At 35.4% G+C, this 15,879-nt stretch overlaps 1 protein-coding gene across 2 annotated transcripts in view; it reads right to left on the bottom strand.

Moving 5' to 3' along the window:
- Window positions 1-15,879, bottom strand: part of mesh (sushi domain containing 2 mesh) — an 85,376-nt gene that overhangs the window by 3,798 nt on the left and 65,699 nt on the right. The window contains exons 17-20 of one of the 2 annotated variants that reach the window (XM_069840103.1): window positions 11,054-11,195; window positions 10,153-10,304; window positions 7,678-7,860; window positions 1,747-4,772 (exon numbers count right to left, since the gene is read on the bottom strand). In XM_069840103.1, coding sequence (XP_069696204.1) covers window positions 4,291-4,772; window positions 7,678-7,860; window positions 10,153-10,304; window positions 11,054-11,195 — 959 coding nt within the window. In that variant the 3' untranslated portion in view covers window positions 1,747-4,290. Of the gene's footprint in view, window positions 1-1,746; window positions 4,773-7,677; window positions 7,861-10,152; window positions 10,305-11,053; window positions 11,196-15,879 lie in introns of those variants that run through there. The other variant, XM_069840104.1, reaches the window with a different exon arrangement.

Raw genomic sequence — 15,879 nt, 5'->3', positions numbered from 1 at the left:
CGATAGCAGCTCCTTTCACATATGATTTATGTCAGTCCAAGAGATTTTTTTTCTCAAAAATAGTGTTCCAAGATAGCACCTGCAGTTACTTCATTTGGACTGAATGACTGGTAACAGAATGGAAGAGGTTACCTTCAATAATGATTAACAGAGAGAAGAGGTTCTTTTCATCATTATGGTATTTCCATATGGACCCAGGGCTCACTCAGACTACTTTAAATTTGGTACCAGTAAGTTACAGGTATTGAAGAGAAGAACAGATAGAGGATGAATTTCTAGTGCCACAGTTAAAAAATGAAATAACTTCATCAGGCTACAATCTACGCACTTTCATGGTTTGTCCAAGTGCAAGATGCTTTAAAATATAATGTGGCTTCATCATCTAATCAGTTCATAGAGGAGCTGTGTACTGTGTGCGTATTATTCACTAATGTGGTAAATAATTCTTGTTCATAATTTCTTCATTGCACCTAATTGCAGCCTCCAATACCTCCCTTTTGTAATATTAACATTTCTTTTTGACAACTGTACCTACTTTTGAGGATCTTATATTGTTTTCGAGGGGAAAAAATAGTCTAAATAGTTTAGTGTACACAACAGAATAAAAATCCGTTTTCCGCTTTCACTTTTCTTTGATTTTAGCTCAAATGGTTGATCAGATATAAAGTACCAAATTCTCAAATAGTAAACCATAGACAGAAAGTTTGTGTGAAATTTATATTAACATTTTGGCTTGGGTTGTCGTAAGTTTTTACATGTAATACTTAATCCCAGTGTTACACGACAGACAATGACAACGATAATTTCGTATTATTATTATTATTATTATTATTATTATTATTATTATTATTATTATTATTATTATTATTGAAATAATAATCAGATTATCGTAGTGCAGAAGAATAAAGATGTATATGGATGGAGAAACAAACGGCATACAGTATTAAAAACAATTATCAGGAATGTTGAAAACGTGATTTTCTTAAAAAGAAACTCAAAATCTGATTTTTTATCAAATCATTATAATACTTTCTGTAGAATTAACTCAAAATAAGAGACTAAAATGATTGGATACCGATGTTTAGTTTCATATATACAGTGTCGAAGCTTCAGGGTAGGCAGGGTAAGCTGAGCTTTCCCAAACATTTTCGAAGAAGGAACAAGATCAATTTAGAATTTAGTTACTTAAAAACAGGAGCGTTACCACGTTTCGATTACCTTTTAGCGATGTAAAGTACGGCCTAGATCACTATGCCTTCAGTCCAGCTTATCCAAAATTTTTGTCACGCTTCACTACTGCATATACATATATCTTAATTGAAACTATCATTTTTTCCTTCTAGGCAAGAAGAACAATACAAATGAAGACCAGACATAAAAAAATGGGTTGGATCGATAGGAACATTTAAAAAATAATAAGCGAAAATGACTAGGGTACCGATACCTTTAAAAAGAGAAATCTTGTTGGTATGGATCAATGAGGCTTTTGAACAGGATGGGGAGGAATTTGTGGCTGGAAAAATTTCCATTAATAGGAAAATTAAATACTAATGGAAAAATTTCCATTCCACAGGATAGACGTAGTGACTGGGCAGCAACTTCCAGCTTTATTCAAATTTGTCTGGGAATTACACAACAACACACTTCCTGAAAAGCCACCGTTCAGATTTTATCTTGATATGCTACATCATCCTAATTTCTATGTGGAATAGAAACTTTTCTCATTAGGTATATTAAAATACAAAGTCTCTGATTACATACTTTTATTCAACTTTACCACCAACCATTTCATCGTAACTTACATTCCACATTGGCAAATTTTCAAGTTCTTAAATTATCTACTCATCTGTCTCTATGGATTTATTTACGCCATTTATAGACTATAAAAGAATTTAAATAACTACTGGTACCGGTATGTGATATCTTTCTCTAGTTTCTAAGTTACTTATAATGTTTTGTCGAGATCTACACATTGGCCCAGATTTTTACTGTTAAATTAATTATATATTACGGGCCAGCAATTTTCTCATCCAACACACTATTCATACATATAATACCGGTACTGAATATTATAGTGTAACACTTTCTGCTAAAGTTTCTACCTTAGGAAAGAAGAAGACATTTAGTCTCCTATAAAAAAAGCTGTAATATTTAGGAGACAGTTATGTAATCGTTAAGCCTGAATTTTTAAGTTTAGTTTTCACTTTATGATGTGATCATTAAGTAATGTTCTCATTGCAAAGCAGAAAAAATTTTTTGCATTTCTAAACATAGTTCCTATCTTACAAAATCCGAAACTTTACTGTACCTTAATACTCAACTGGCCGCAAATTCAGACCATTTATTATTCCCGAAATTCTTGGCAGAAATTATAGATTTTCGTTTTATATTGAAATGTCTAAATCTAAAAAGACTCATAATTTATAATAGCTGTATCCTTTTCAGAACATGGCCTTCAAGATATATTGTCCTCCGTTTCTTTCTAGTCCACTACCTTCTTTGTTAGTCAGGCCTTTGTGGTGTCAAGAAACATTCTCCTGAAGAGGAATCTATATTTTACAATAATACTTCTAAATATAAAAATATATAATGTACCGATATATAAAATTACGATGATGTTTATAGAACTCGTAAATACTGCTGCTTTTGAAGATCTATTGCATCCCAATTTTTGTACTTCGTTTCCTGCTTTGTCTGTCAAACGTCACTTTGGTCTCAGGAAATATTGTCCGTCCAAGATATCGTCAATCTGTATCGAGACGTAAGTTCACAGTAGAAGTGTCAGCATTTTTAATTTGAGGGTGTGGGGAACATTCAGGTGAGCAGATCTTAATTGTGGTGGACAACTCTCGTTTCATGTGTTCCACATCACAGAAACTGTTTTGGAAGGAGATGTCTGCTATTCATGGCAAATGTTTCTAATATTAAACATTATCGGAATATCTATGATAAGAACTTTCTTGTGTTAAATTTTAACGTACCTACCTTGTTAACATGTTTCGACCTATTTTCGGTCATCTTCGGAACTGGTCGGAAGATGACCGAAAATAGGTCGAAACATGTTAACAAGGTACAGTACGTTAAAATTTAACACAAGAAAGTTCTTATCATACATATTCCGAAGTGATACAGTGTTAAAAGTTGTGTAATCAAGATGTATTAAACATTAATTAGTATAATATTCACTTTCCATCAATCCAAAACAAAATTTAAACAGATTCAAACATGAACATTGTTTCTGCACAGCGATGAGGAATACTTTGAAGTAATTGCTAAGGAAAAGTTGTCAGTTATGCGTAATACTAATTAAAGTAAGTGAATTTGGTTTGAAGTATTCTGAAATAAGTTCAAGCTGCATTTTCAATATTTGTGTGAAGTGGGAAGGAATAGTTGGTGGACATTAATCCACCAAATCTCCCTTGCTGTTACCAAGTCTGTTAATACGCAAATTTGGTGGGCTGAAGAACTGCTAGTGGAGATATGTTGCTACTACTATATTGACAATGGTCTGTAGGTTGAAGTGGGGATTGCAGTAAAGGGACAGTTTTGTGTGTTGGCCAGAAAGAGCATGGAGTGTGCAGCAAGGGGAAGGAAATTGACAATCGTTTGTTAGACGAAGCAAAATGAGAGTGGTCAGTATGGTGTGTGCAGAAAGGAGAGACAGAGTTACTTACAGCTCGCAACACAGGTTGTACAGTAAGAAGAAATATATTCGCAACAGTTTGTTGGCCAGAGAGAAGGGAAAGCAATGAAAAAAATTGTTGTTGTTTTCTAATGCCAGGCATTTGACAAAGTCATTTGACCTCTTGCACTCCAATATTTTTCAAAGATATTGTCATGGTCGGCCATTGAAGCACAGATTTTGAGGTGTACCAAATCCATTTCTTTGTTTGAGTTGCACAATGGGCAGTTAGGGGACTGATATATTTCAATTCTATGTAGGTGTTTGGCCAAACAGTCATGGCCTGTTGCCATGTATAAAAGTATATTAACAGTTGCCTGTAGGTCAGACATTGGAAAGTACAGTACGTAGGGAGAAGTACAGTGCTGAAGACCCACATTCCATTCACTGTTGATCAACTTTGGACAATAATCTATAACCACTACCCTAATCACACCAACAATCAACAGAACTTATTTCGACCCTAGTTCTGATTTTCCTCTAAAATAGAATGGATTTTAATTTCTTTTTATATCTGTACAAAAATGAAAAATATGAATAAAAAATATTAACTCAATCTTTTGAACATAAAAAAGCACAAAAATACGCACACTGCTTATGTACTATTGTCAGTAAATGTCTGTCTGGCGACTGTGCCGATACACAGCCTTGCCACTGAGGTCTGAGGGTGTGTCGTCACTCCCAGAGAGTATAGACGTATTCCCAATCTCCTCCTCCCCCACATCCCACATCTTATCATCTAAATCAACAGGTGGCCTTCCAGGAAGTGGTTCATGGGTGCGATATGACCCATCATACATGCGGCGCTTCTTGAAGCCACCCAGACTACTGCTGCCAGAGCTACTGCGGTCACTAGGCATCCCGTAGTCTTCCCGGTTAGGAGATGTCATGAGGGGAACGGCTTTCACTGGAACTATGGAGGGTGCTGGCTGGTTCTTATAGTTCCAGGAAGCCGTGGAGCTGTCCTCTACATTGCGTCGCCTCATCAAGTGATATGCGACACATGCGCCAATCACAATGAGAGGCACTAGAACGGCCAGGATTATGCCAAACGTTATGCCAGCCTGGCGCGATGAGTACTCCTGCTGACCTGATCATACACAGGGATCAACATCACACTAACCAACTTCCATATCTACCAGAATTAAGTTAATTTCACTCTCATACAGATTCTTTATTTGTAATCATTCCACTATTATGACGAGTTGCCAAACTAACTTACTGTTATGACAAGTGTTGTATTGTATGTTTCCATATATTAACTACATTTCTGATTTTCTAGTGATATTTATTTTATTTTATCTGTTTTTGTTTCATCATATATTTCGATAATGGTATGTCTATCATGTGATAACTTGAGCTACTCATAAACATAATTTTACTTGCTGTGTGTACCCAGTGGTGATATTCAAAAAGTTTAACAACCAGTTTCCTCATGTGTACTTATGTTAAACATATACGGAATAAATCCATGGTAATTGCAAATATTACCTAGAAATAATTTAACAACCAGTTCGTCTGAACCATTGCGAACCGGCCAAATATCATCACTGTGTGTACCTAAAAAAATATTGTGTTCATTATATGCTTTGTATTTTACTATTTTATTTATTTATTTATTTATTTATTTTTATTATTATTATTATTATTATTATTATTATTATTATTATTATTATTATTATTATTATTACTATTATTACTATTGTCTCATATTTTTATACTTTGTATGTCTCATCTATTTTGACTTATTGTTCACTTTATAATGACTTTTCCTTTCTTTCCTGACTTGTTGTTTACATTGTATTATGATTATCTACTTCAGTTTTTGTGTGTGCTGCATTTTGTAAATTTGTGATGTTTTTTTGTAACGCAGTTTTATTCTTGGTTGAGTGTTAGAGAAGACTGTATAGCCTTAACTCTGCCAGGTTAAATAAACCATTATTATTATTATTATTATTATTATTATTATTATTATATTTTTTCCCCCTACAATTTACTGGTGTAAAATGCAATGCAAAAAAAAAACAGAGAAAAATATACCTATGTATTTCTGGGACACTAACATAACGAGATTTTCAGAGTAAACAATGTCCCGTAAGAGAAGTGGGTTCAGGTACCTAAGGGAAGTTCCTGTAAGTTGTTCTCATGTGATGTGACAAGACATTAGGAAACGAAGAATATTACGATAAGAATGTTATAAACATGACTAAGAATAAGAAGAAAATAATAGGAAATAAGTTTATAAAAATGACAGTTATGTAGTTGAATAATATATGATGATGATGATGATGATGATGATGATGATGATGATGATGATGATGATGTAGAAGACTGTCAGACGGTCACCACTATTATTATATCGTAGTGACATCTATTAACTACCATAATAATGGCAGTATTGGAGACAGAATTTTCCCTTTATTCATGAATAAATAGGTCTTTTCGTGAGTAAATCTGCTAGATTGAGCCAACAACTATACTTCTTTGTTGAAGCATACTTAGATTTTTTTTCATCTAGAAGTCCATCACCTTCAGTTAGCCAGAGGTAAGCACCGAGGATGACGAAGAAATAGAAGATAGAGAAATGTGATAGAAATAGATGTTAAAACATAAAGAAATGTATGATATGACTTCAACATTTCCTTCACTTTTCATTTAGACGCATATAGAGGACTGAATAACTAGAAAATCTTGAACATGGATTATGTAGCAGTGAATAAAGAGGTGCAAAGATTTTTGTTATACGCTTAGTTTCTTTGACAAGTAGCCTACGATCAAAGTTCTGTTATCAGCTACGATATATGTTATGTTCCAGGACTACTAATTGGACATTGATACCTAAATGGATAATTTTGTATGATAGACTCAGTAAAAATTTCAATGATGTTATGTTAGAAAATAATTTCTAGTTAACACTAATTTGTAGTATCAGAATTAAAAACAAATATATTCAGAACTCTTATTAAAGAGATACGGTATCAGTTTTTTCTGAATTAATGTTTATTATTCTAAACCTTTAGCTGCAACAAGTTTTTCTAACAGTTACCGATAATAGTTTTGTCAATTTTATGCTTGATTAAACTTCAATGGACCAATTTAGAAGGATTTTTTCCCCTGAATTTGAAAAATAAGTCAATAATAATCTTTGTAAGGAAAATGCTTAAATCAAGCATAACAACTTGCAGAGATTTCCAGAAAATGGCTGTTTTACGTACCTCTAAGTTCTTATCTAATGAAAGTTTTCACATAGGTTTTATACCACTAGGTACTTTGTACAATGAACAGTCATTTTAAAACTTTCCAACGTTTATTAATTCAGTTTATATATAACTTTAATCTGTACCAATAATGGTATCTATATAGAATTTTAGTGTAGGCAGTATAAAATTTGTGTATGTAGAATTCAGTGGTTCGACATAGTGTACATTGAACTTCAGTGGATAAATTTAGTGTATATAGCTACTCAGTAGATCAATTCAGTGTATATAGAACTTTGATGTCTCAATTCATTGTACTTATATATACAGTGCAATTAAGAAGTCTCTCCGCAGTGCTTGTGTAGCCGAGAATCCACTAATCAGAGAATTCAAGTGTATTTGATAGAGAATTCAAGTGACAGCACTGGCCGCTAAGCATATGATAGACTGGGGATGTGAAGTTGTCAAACCGAAATGAATCAGAGAGTGCCAATTTTCTACAGGGTTGTATTTTAGAGTTACTAGAACTAAAAGAGCTGCAGAGGGACTTTTCGATCGCACTTTAGCACTTAGGCCTAAGCATTTAGGGATTCTATATATAATAGCTTCAGTTATTATTACGTACCAGTATTATTTTTCTAAATTCGTGCTCACATAGATTTAGTTTAGTTCATTAATATATGTATTTGTGAATAAACATGATATATTTTCAGAATTTCATGTTCAAAATGGTGAAGAATTCTGACAAAACATAATGAGTGCATATGTTATTTTCGAAAAATCCATTCTTGTACTTACGTAGACATTCAGTGTATCCATATTCAGGGGTGTCCCACAACCCATCCTCACCGCATACACGACGCTTATCTCCAACAAGTGTAAAATCTTGATTGCACTCAAAAGTGACTTTAGTTCCGGGTATGAAGAGGAAGTTGCTTTTACGGCCAAATCGAGGCGTCTCCAGGACTCCACATGATAAAACTGAAACAAGAGAAGTCGTGGTTATTTAAACAATATTGTTTACTATTCTGGGAATATTATGTTTTCCATCATTCCTAACCATATTGCACATAGCTATAGTGTTTTATTGTAACAATATATCTGTGCTATTTTAGCTGTAATATTAAACTTAGGTTGTAGGCTTTGGTGTAAATGTGTTAATTGCGTACTGGTACTAGCTTGATGATATATAGCCTATATACAGCGATGTAGCAAAGGGGAGGGGGGGGGGGGACTAGTGGCGGTGAAGTCCCCTCCAGACCAAAGTACTTTTTTATTTTTTAATTAATGGCTAACATTCACTGTGGTATAACTAGTGATAACGAACGCAATATAACACAAAATGTTTGAAAATAATAATAAAAGTTCATTATTGTTTGTATTAATGTATTTACTTGGTAATTTCCCCCATTCGGAAATTCGGAGGCGAGAAATCGAGGGAGAGGAAGGAATTACGCGAGAGCTACAAAACATCGAAAATAATCTAGTCATAAATTACATCAAACAATTCATATACTAATCAAATCAACTTAATACTAAATAAAACTAACTACTATAGGCTACATATAATTATGGACAGTGTTGTGGTTTTTCTTTGTATTGGTGTACTGGAACTCCTTCTTTACATCAAGAAAAATCTTTATGGCTTCACCAGTAGGATGGATAAACATGAGTATAATACTCGGAATAAAGAAAAACTGGACATACCATTTTGCAGACTATCCAAAGTTAAAAGTAGTCCTAACATGTTGGGCTGTAGAATGTTCAACATGTTTCCACAGGAAGCACAGGAAGTGTCACTTGACATATTCAAAGTCAAAGTGAAAACGTGGCTTCTTAGAAACCCATTCTATTCTGTACAAGAATATTTTGAATCAGAAAATCAAGCTGTTGATATTTTTTAGGTTTCTTTCTCTGAATTGTATTATTATTCTGTAATATATTAGGAAATTCTCATAAATTGTTAATCAAATCAATATTTGTGATCAGTGTGTTACAATTTTCATCTAGATATTAGCCTAATTTTGATAATCTTGACTCTCAATTGTAAACTCTAAGGAGTATTTGTGATCATTTTGTTTTATGTTTAGTGTTGTAATAGAATAATTTTCATTTTTGCACTATAATTTCACACGTGTAATTTGACAATGTCATTAGCTTTTGCTATAACGACAGCTAATAAATACTATACTACTATACTATACTATACTATACATCAGTTCTAATGAAAGTTTTTCATTCTAAAAGGGATGAATAAAGACTTTGGGTTTTCTATGCTTATTTTTTTATACTTAGAATCTTCAAGAAGGATACTCTTAAAGGGAAAAGAAATGTCCAATTTTGTTTAAAGTAAGCGGGAAAAATTACGCGAAGAAAATAAGATTCTAAAACCCATGGCCTAAAATCTTGGGGGTGGGAGGAGGGAATTACGCGAGTAAATACAGTAACAATTCCTGATCGTAATGAAAATCCAGCGAAGTTTTCAAATGCACTGGTCCAATCACAGCTTTAGTGATCTGATTAATTAGGTTTATCCACAAGTAGAATTTTATTTTATTTTTTAATAATGATGGGCACTCGACTACTGTTCGTCATTCAACCATATGAAGCCAGTTTTGTAGACCAATTTACTGACAAACTGTAGGAAGCTGGTCTACGCTACACACAAGAATTGAGTTGATGGAGATTTGTTGGGATGTCACAGGGGAACCGGAGCTCTTGGAGAAAATTCTTGTGTTACTCGGACTACGGACTTCTCCAACACAAGTCATAAACTGGGGGTATGCCAGGGATTTAACCTGGGTCCACATGATCATGAATTCGGAATCGAACCCGCGATCTTCTGGCTTGCAGCGTTACGCCTTAACAGTGACGCAGAACACACACACTTTTTTACTCCACATTACACTACACAAACACACCCCCACAGGAATCGTAATCAGAAAGCGCGAAGACCACCCAGTTCTGATGATAGCCCACCAGCTGAAACTAGTCAACAACATAACCTAGTTAATTAACATGTGAAAGCATATTCCGAAACATATAAACCATGCTGAATATTCATGTTTTCAATGGCTTCCATATTCTGTCCTTGAATAATAAGGGAAAAGAGAAAGGTTACCGCCCTTTTCCTGTCCATATCAAAATTGAACTTTGCTAATCATCATTCTATTATCATTATCGTCATCGTCCGTTGTCTTTTGACCGAATTTTTATCTTCTTAGTATCACTCTACCATGCAGAACATGTGCAACATGATGATGGAAACCTCACCTCGCTCCTTGTTTTTAGCCTTGATGTTGACAAAGCTATCCAGGTAGTTCCTTGTGAAATGCGCCATATCTCTGTTCAGACTCATTGCGTAGTCATATTGGCATTGATATGAGTCTCCACAAAGAGAAATCGCCATGTCAATGTCCCGAGTCCTGCAACAACACAATACAGCTTCTGTAATCAAGGGACATTTCTACATCTTAAGTCAATACAGTACCTCTTTTTAACACGTGACTTCTTTTTCAAAATACTTCTCTTGATGAGGTCATACTCAAATTATTCATTTCCTGCGAGTATAAAGTTCTACTTCGCTGTAACAAAGTGATTCAATATAATTTTGTCTACGGAGAGTGTTGACATCGAATGGGGGTAAAACTAATGAGTTATAAATATGAAAGAAAGTACCCTGTTAAGTAGACAAAGATAGGAAAAATTATTCTATATTTAAATGGCTCTAATGTAAACTTGCATTTTTGTTAATACGCCCTTCTGACATGATGCCCTTGATATTCTTTCCTACATGTTAGTGTATTATAGGAAATAAGTTAGTCATAATCTATAAGGTTCGTCTGTTTAGCAGGATCCGATATGCTTGATGGACAAACGTGATTCTGCGTAAATATCAACAAAACTAACATATTTGTAATTGTATTTAATTATAATTTACATTAATTACATACAATATTTATATTTTTAGATATCATAGCAGAATACTGTAGTTTAAATGTTATATGGCCCATTTTTTTGTGCTATGAGCAATACAGTTTTGAATTTAAATACTATTATAGTCACAATCATGCCATGGTGTTATTTTCTAAGAACAATTGTCTATTTATTTGTCTATGGTGTTTACTATCTTCCGCAATTGTATATAGATTATACCAGTAAAAATAAAGCTCACCTGTTAGTAGGAATGATGTCTTGCGGCGTTTTCCGGAATTCTGGTTTGAAAGTCTTATTGGCATAGAAGCTTGCAGTACGCCCAAACTCTCTGGTGAACAATCCTCCTCCCTTATCAGGGTCATCCTTGTCTTCTAATATCCCTATATACATTAAAGAAAGTAAATTCTCGTGTACATACTGAAAACACTTGATTTTTTTAATCAGAATTAAATTCAGATTTATACGGAAATGAGATATAGTTCTTGAAAATTTATTAAAGGCATTTATAGATGACTGAGGTAAAATTCTTAAGATGTCTCTTGGTATACAGTTTAAGTGACATTGGGCAATTAAGAAACAATATCAACTTTAAAGGACAAGATATTAATGAAATGGCAATTCTGCCTTTAAACAAGTAGAAAAGATTGCATAAAGTTTCATAAACAAATATTAATCTACAAACATATGATGAGAAACAAAATCTCGGTAGACAGAGAGAATACTGGGCTTATCAAATGTTGTAAACATAAACCTAATAAGAAAAAGATCGTAATTTGGAGAAGGAAAAGGAAATAAAGAACAGTTTTAAAAGGAGGAAGTAGAAGGACGAAGAAAAGGAACAGAAAAATGTAAGAGGAGAAGGCAGGCAGAGGAAAATGAAAAAAGGAAATGATGTGGAGAAGGAAATGAAAGTGAATAAAGAGAATAAGTAAAACGAAAGAGGAATAAAGAGGAACAAGGGCAGCAGCAGGAGTAGGCGTTTTCGTAATGATCAAATTCGTATCAGTATGTTTCTTCTTGGTAGGTTTTGTAACAATGTCATGTTTTGTCACAGAGTATATTTCATCACACGGTTTTCTTGTGACAATGCATTCCATCACAGCCTCGATTTTCGGGTCTTCAAACAATTAACAGTGAAACAAAATACAGAAACCAGTACAATCCAACCAGTAGTGGCCCGCGATTACAAAGGTTGGCAGTTCTGCATGAAAAATAGTGTCTTTAGCAAACGCATGCTGTTTATTGCATCTAAATCGGATTACGCGTGTAATTACAGCCCCTTCTCGAAGTTGACTGTGCACCCGAAATTGTACTCCAGCCATCCGAGCGCTACACCTCTCCCACCTGGTACAAGTAGTCACGTAGTGGAGATGTGCCCCACATGCTTTTCTAGTTTTTTTAAGTCAAATTAACTAAATCCTTCACTCCAGTGTTTGTCCATGTATTTTCTCCTCTAAACAGAATACACGGGTAGGGGAGAAAGCGTTTTCATGAGCGCAGCAAAAAACCAATCGTTTCCATTACACATTTCGGTATTAAAATGATTAGTAGGCTACATGATTTCCTCGACTTTTTCCAGTAATTTTGAATATTTAAATTTTGAATAGGACGTCCTGATTTCTTAAGTTAACATGCAATTTCTCTTTTAATTTCGAAAAGGGTTGGTCGATTAGGTTTTCATTTCATTCAGTTTTAATATATAATATTTCCTTAGACACATTGACTAATCACATCATACCACCCACAGTACTATAACACACTGGAACTGTAATGATATACAGCAGTCCAGAAGCCTATGTGTTCTAACGCAGGTCATAAAGAGATGAGGGTGTTGGCGGTTCTTTTGTATATTTGGAGAGAGCTGCTTCAATTGCAGCTCTAATGCAGTCTTATGGGACGGTGAAGAAAGCCAGTTTTCTACTGCCGACTACTCTACGTTGAGCTTCAGGAACTGCCGATCACAGACCGAAAAGTACACTACAGCTAAAATTCTCGAGCAGTTCAAGGTTCCTACAGACAGTAAAATCTCGAATCGAAGGAGAATGAATTGGAAAAATAAATGAAACAATGAACTAGATTACATAAAAGTACGTTTTACATTTTAAATTTTTTCAGGTCTATTTAAATGGTGGTTCTGCAGCTCTGCAGTTCTTATTGCAGAGCCGACCCTGAATCCAACCTTTCCATGTCCTGGTGTATATTAGAAGTTTCACTCAGGAGCTCCTGGAGAAGATAATACAGTGAAGGATAGTGTTTTCCAATTAATGTGTTAAGACGTCTGTGACACCCCTTGCATGCATTTGTTGTTGTCAGGAGGTTCTCTCCAATGTCTGGGCATAACAGTTCCAAGTGGACGGAGGGAAGATGAGTACCTACCTTCTCTAATAGTACTGGCAGTAGTAGTAGTAGTAATATTAGTAGTAGTAGTAGTAGTAGTAGTAGTAGTAGTAGTAGTAGTAGTAGTAGTAAGTTTTAGTACCACGTGTAGTAGTGGTAGCAGTGGTCATAGTAATAGTAGTAGTAGTAGTTAGTAGTAGTACCAGTAGTAGTAATAGTAGCAGTAGTAGTAGTAGTAGTAGTAGTACCAGTAGTAGTAGTACCAGTAGTAGTAGTAATAGTACTGGTGGTGGTAGTAGTAGTAGTACCAGTAGTAGTAGTAGTAGTTAGTAGTAGTACCAGTAGTAGTAATAGTAGCAGTAGTAGTAATAGTAGTAGTAATAGTACTGGTGATAGTAGTAGTAGTAGTAGTACTGGTGGTGGTAGTAGTAGTAGTACCGGTAGTAGTAGTACTGGTGGTAGTAGTAGTAGTAGTACCAGTAGTAGTAGTACTGGTGGTAGTAGTAGTGGTGGTGGTGGTGGTAGTAGTAATACCAGTAGTAGTAGTACTGGTAGTAGTAGTAGTAGTAGTAGTATTAGTAGTACTGGTGGTAGTAGTAGTAGTAATACCAGTAGTAGTAGTACCAGTAGTAGTAGTACTGGTGGTGGTAGTAATAGTAGTGGTGGTAGTAGTAGTAGTGGTGGTGGTGGTAGTAGTAGTGGTAGTAGTAGTAGTGGTGGTAGTAGTGGTAGTAGTAGTAGTAATAGTGGTGGTGGTAGTAGTAGTAGTAGTAGTAATACCAGTAGTAGTAGTACTGGTGGTAGTAGTAGTACTGGTGGTGGTAGTAGTAGTACTGGTGGTGGTAGTAGTAGTAGTAGTGGTGGTGGTGGTAGTAGTAGTAGTAGTAGTAATACCAGTAGTAATAGTACTGGTGGTAGTAGTAGTAGTAGTAGTAGTAGTAGTAGTGGTGGTAGTAGTAGTAGTAGTAATACCAGTAGTAGTAGTAGGCCTACTGGTGGTAGTAGTAGTAGTAGTAGTGATGGTGGTAGTAGTAGTAATACCAGTAGTAGTAGTAGTACCAGTAGTAGTAGTAGTAGTAGTAGTAGTAGTACTGGTGGTAGTAGTAGTACTGGTGGTGGTAGTAGTAGTAGTAGTAGTGGTGGTGGTGGTGGTAGTAGTAATACCAGTAGTAGTAGTAGTACTGGTGGTGGTGGTGGTAGTAGTAGTAGTAGTAGTGGTAGTAGTAGTAGTAGTAATACCAGTAGTAGTAGCAGTACCAGTAGTAGTAGTACTGGTGGTAGTAGTAGTACCAGTGGTAGTAGTAGTAGTACCAGTGGTAGTAGTAGTAGTAGTAGTAGTAGTAGTAGTACTGGTGGTAGTAGTAATAGTACCAGTAGTAGTAGTACTGGTGGTGGTAGTAGTAGTAGTGGTAGTTGTAGTAGTAGTAGTACCAGTAGTAGTAGTAGTAGTACTGGTGGTAGTAGTAGTAGTAGTACCAGTAGTAGTACTGGTGGTAGTAGTAGTAGTACCAGTAGTAGTAGTAGTACCAGTAGTAGTAGTAATAGTACCAGTAGAAGTAGTAATACCAGTAGTAGTACCAGTAGTAGTAATAGTAGCAGTAGTAGTAATAGTACTGGTGATAGTAGTAGTAGTAGTAGTACTGGTGGTGGTAGTAGTAGTAGTACCGGTAGTAGTAGTACTGGTGGTAGTAGTAGTAGTAGTACCAGTAGTAGTAGTACTGGTGGTAGTAGTAGTGGTGGTGGTGGTGGTAGTAGTAATACCAGTAGTAGTAGTACTGGTAGTAGTAGTAGTAGTAGTATTAGTAGTACTGGTGGTAGTAGTAGTAGTAATACCAGTAGTAGTAGTACCAGTAGTAGTAGTACTGGTGGTGGTAGTAATAGTAGTGGTGGTAGTAGTAGTAGTGGTGGTGGTGGTAGTAGTAGTGGTAGTAGTAGTAGTGGTGGTAGTAGTGGTAGTAGTAGTAGTAATAGTGGTGGTAGTAGTAGTAGTAGTAGTAGTAATACCAGTAGTAGTAGTACTGGTGGTAGTAGTAGTACTGGTGGTGGTAGTAGTAGTACTGGTGGTGGTAGTAGTAGTAGTAGTGGTGGTGGTGGTAGTAGTAGTAGTAGTAGTAATACCAGTAGTAATAGTACTGGTGGTAGTAGTAGTAGTAGTAGTAGTGGTGGTAGTAGTAGTAGTAGTAATACCAGTAGTAGTAGTAGGCCTACTGGTGGTAGTAGTAGTAGTAGTAGTGATGGTGGTAGTAGTAGTAATACCAGTAGTAGTAGTAGTACCAGTAGTAGTAGTAGTAGTAGTAGTAGTAGTAGTACTGGTGGTAGTAGTAGTACTGGTGGTAGTAGTAGTACTGGTGGTAGTAGTAGTACTGGTGGTAGTAGTAGTACTGGTGGTGGTAGTAGTAGTAGTAGTAGTGGTGGTGGTGGTGGTAGTAGTAATACCAGTAGTAGTAGTAGTACTGGTGGTGGTGGTGGTAGTAGTAGTAGTAGTAGTGGTAGTAGTAGTAGTAGTAATACCAGTAGTAGTAGCAGTACCAGTAGTAGTAGTACTGGTGGTAGTAGTAGTAGTACCAGTGGTAGTAGTAGTAGTAGTAGTAGTAGTACTGGTGGTAGTAGTAATAGTACCAGTAGTAGTAGTACTGGTGGTGGTAGTAGTAGTAGTGGTAGTAGTAGTGGTAGTTGTAGTAGTAGTAGTACCAGTAGTAGTAGTAGTAGTACTGGTGATAGTAGTAG

The sequence above is a fragment of the Periplaneta americana genome, chromosome 11, assembly GCF_040183065.1.
Source record: "Periplaneta americana isolate PAMFEO1 chromosome 11, P.americana_PAMFEO1_priV1, whole genome shotgun sequence".
NCBI lineage: Eukaryota > Metazoa > Arthropoda > Insecta > Blattodea > Blattidae > Periplaneta > Periplaneta americana.
Note: the sequence above shows the minus strand (reverse complement) of the source record. Positions and strands in the feature narration are given on the sequence as shown.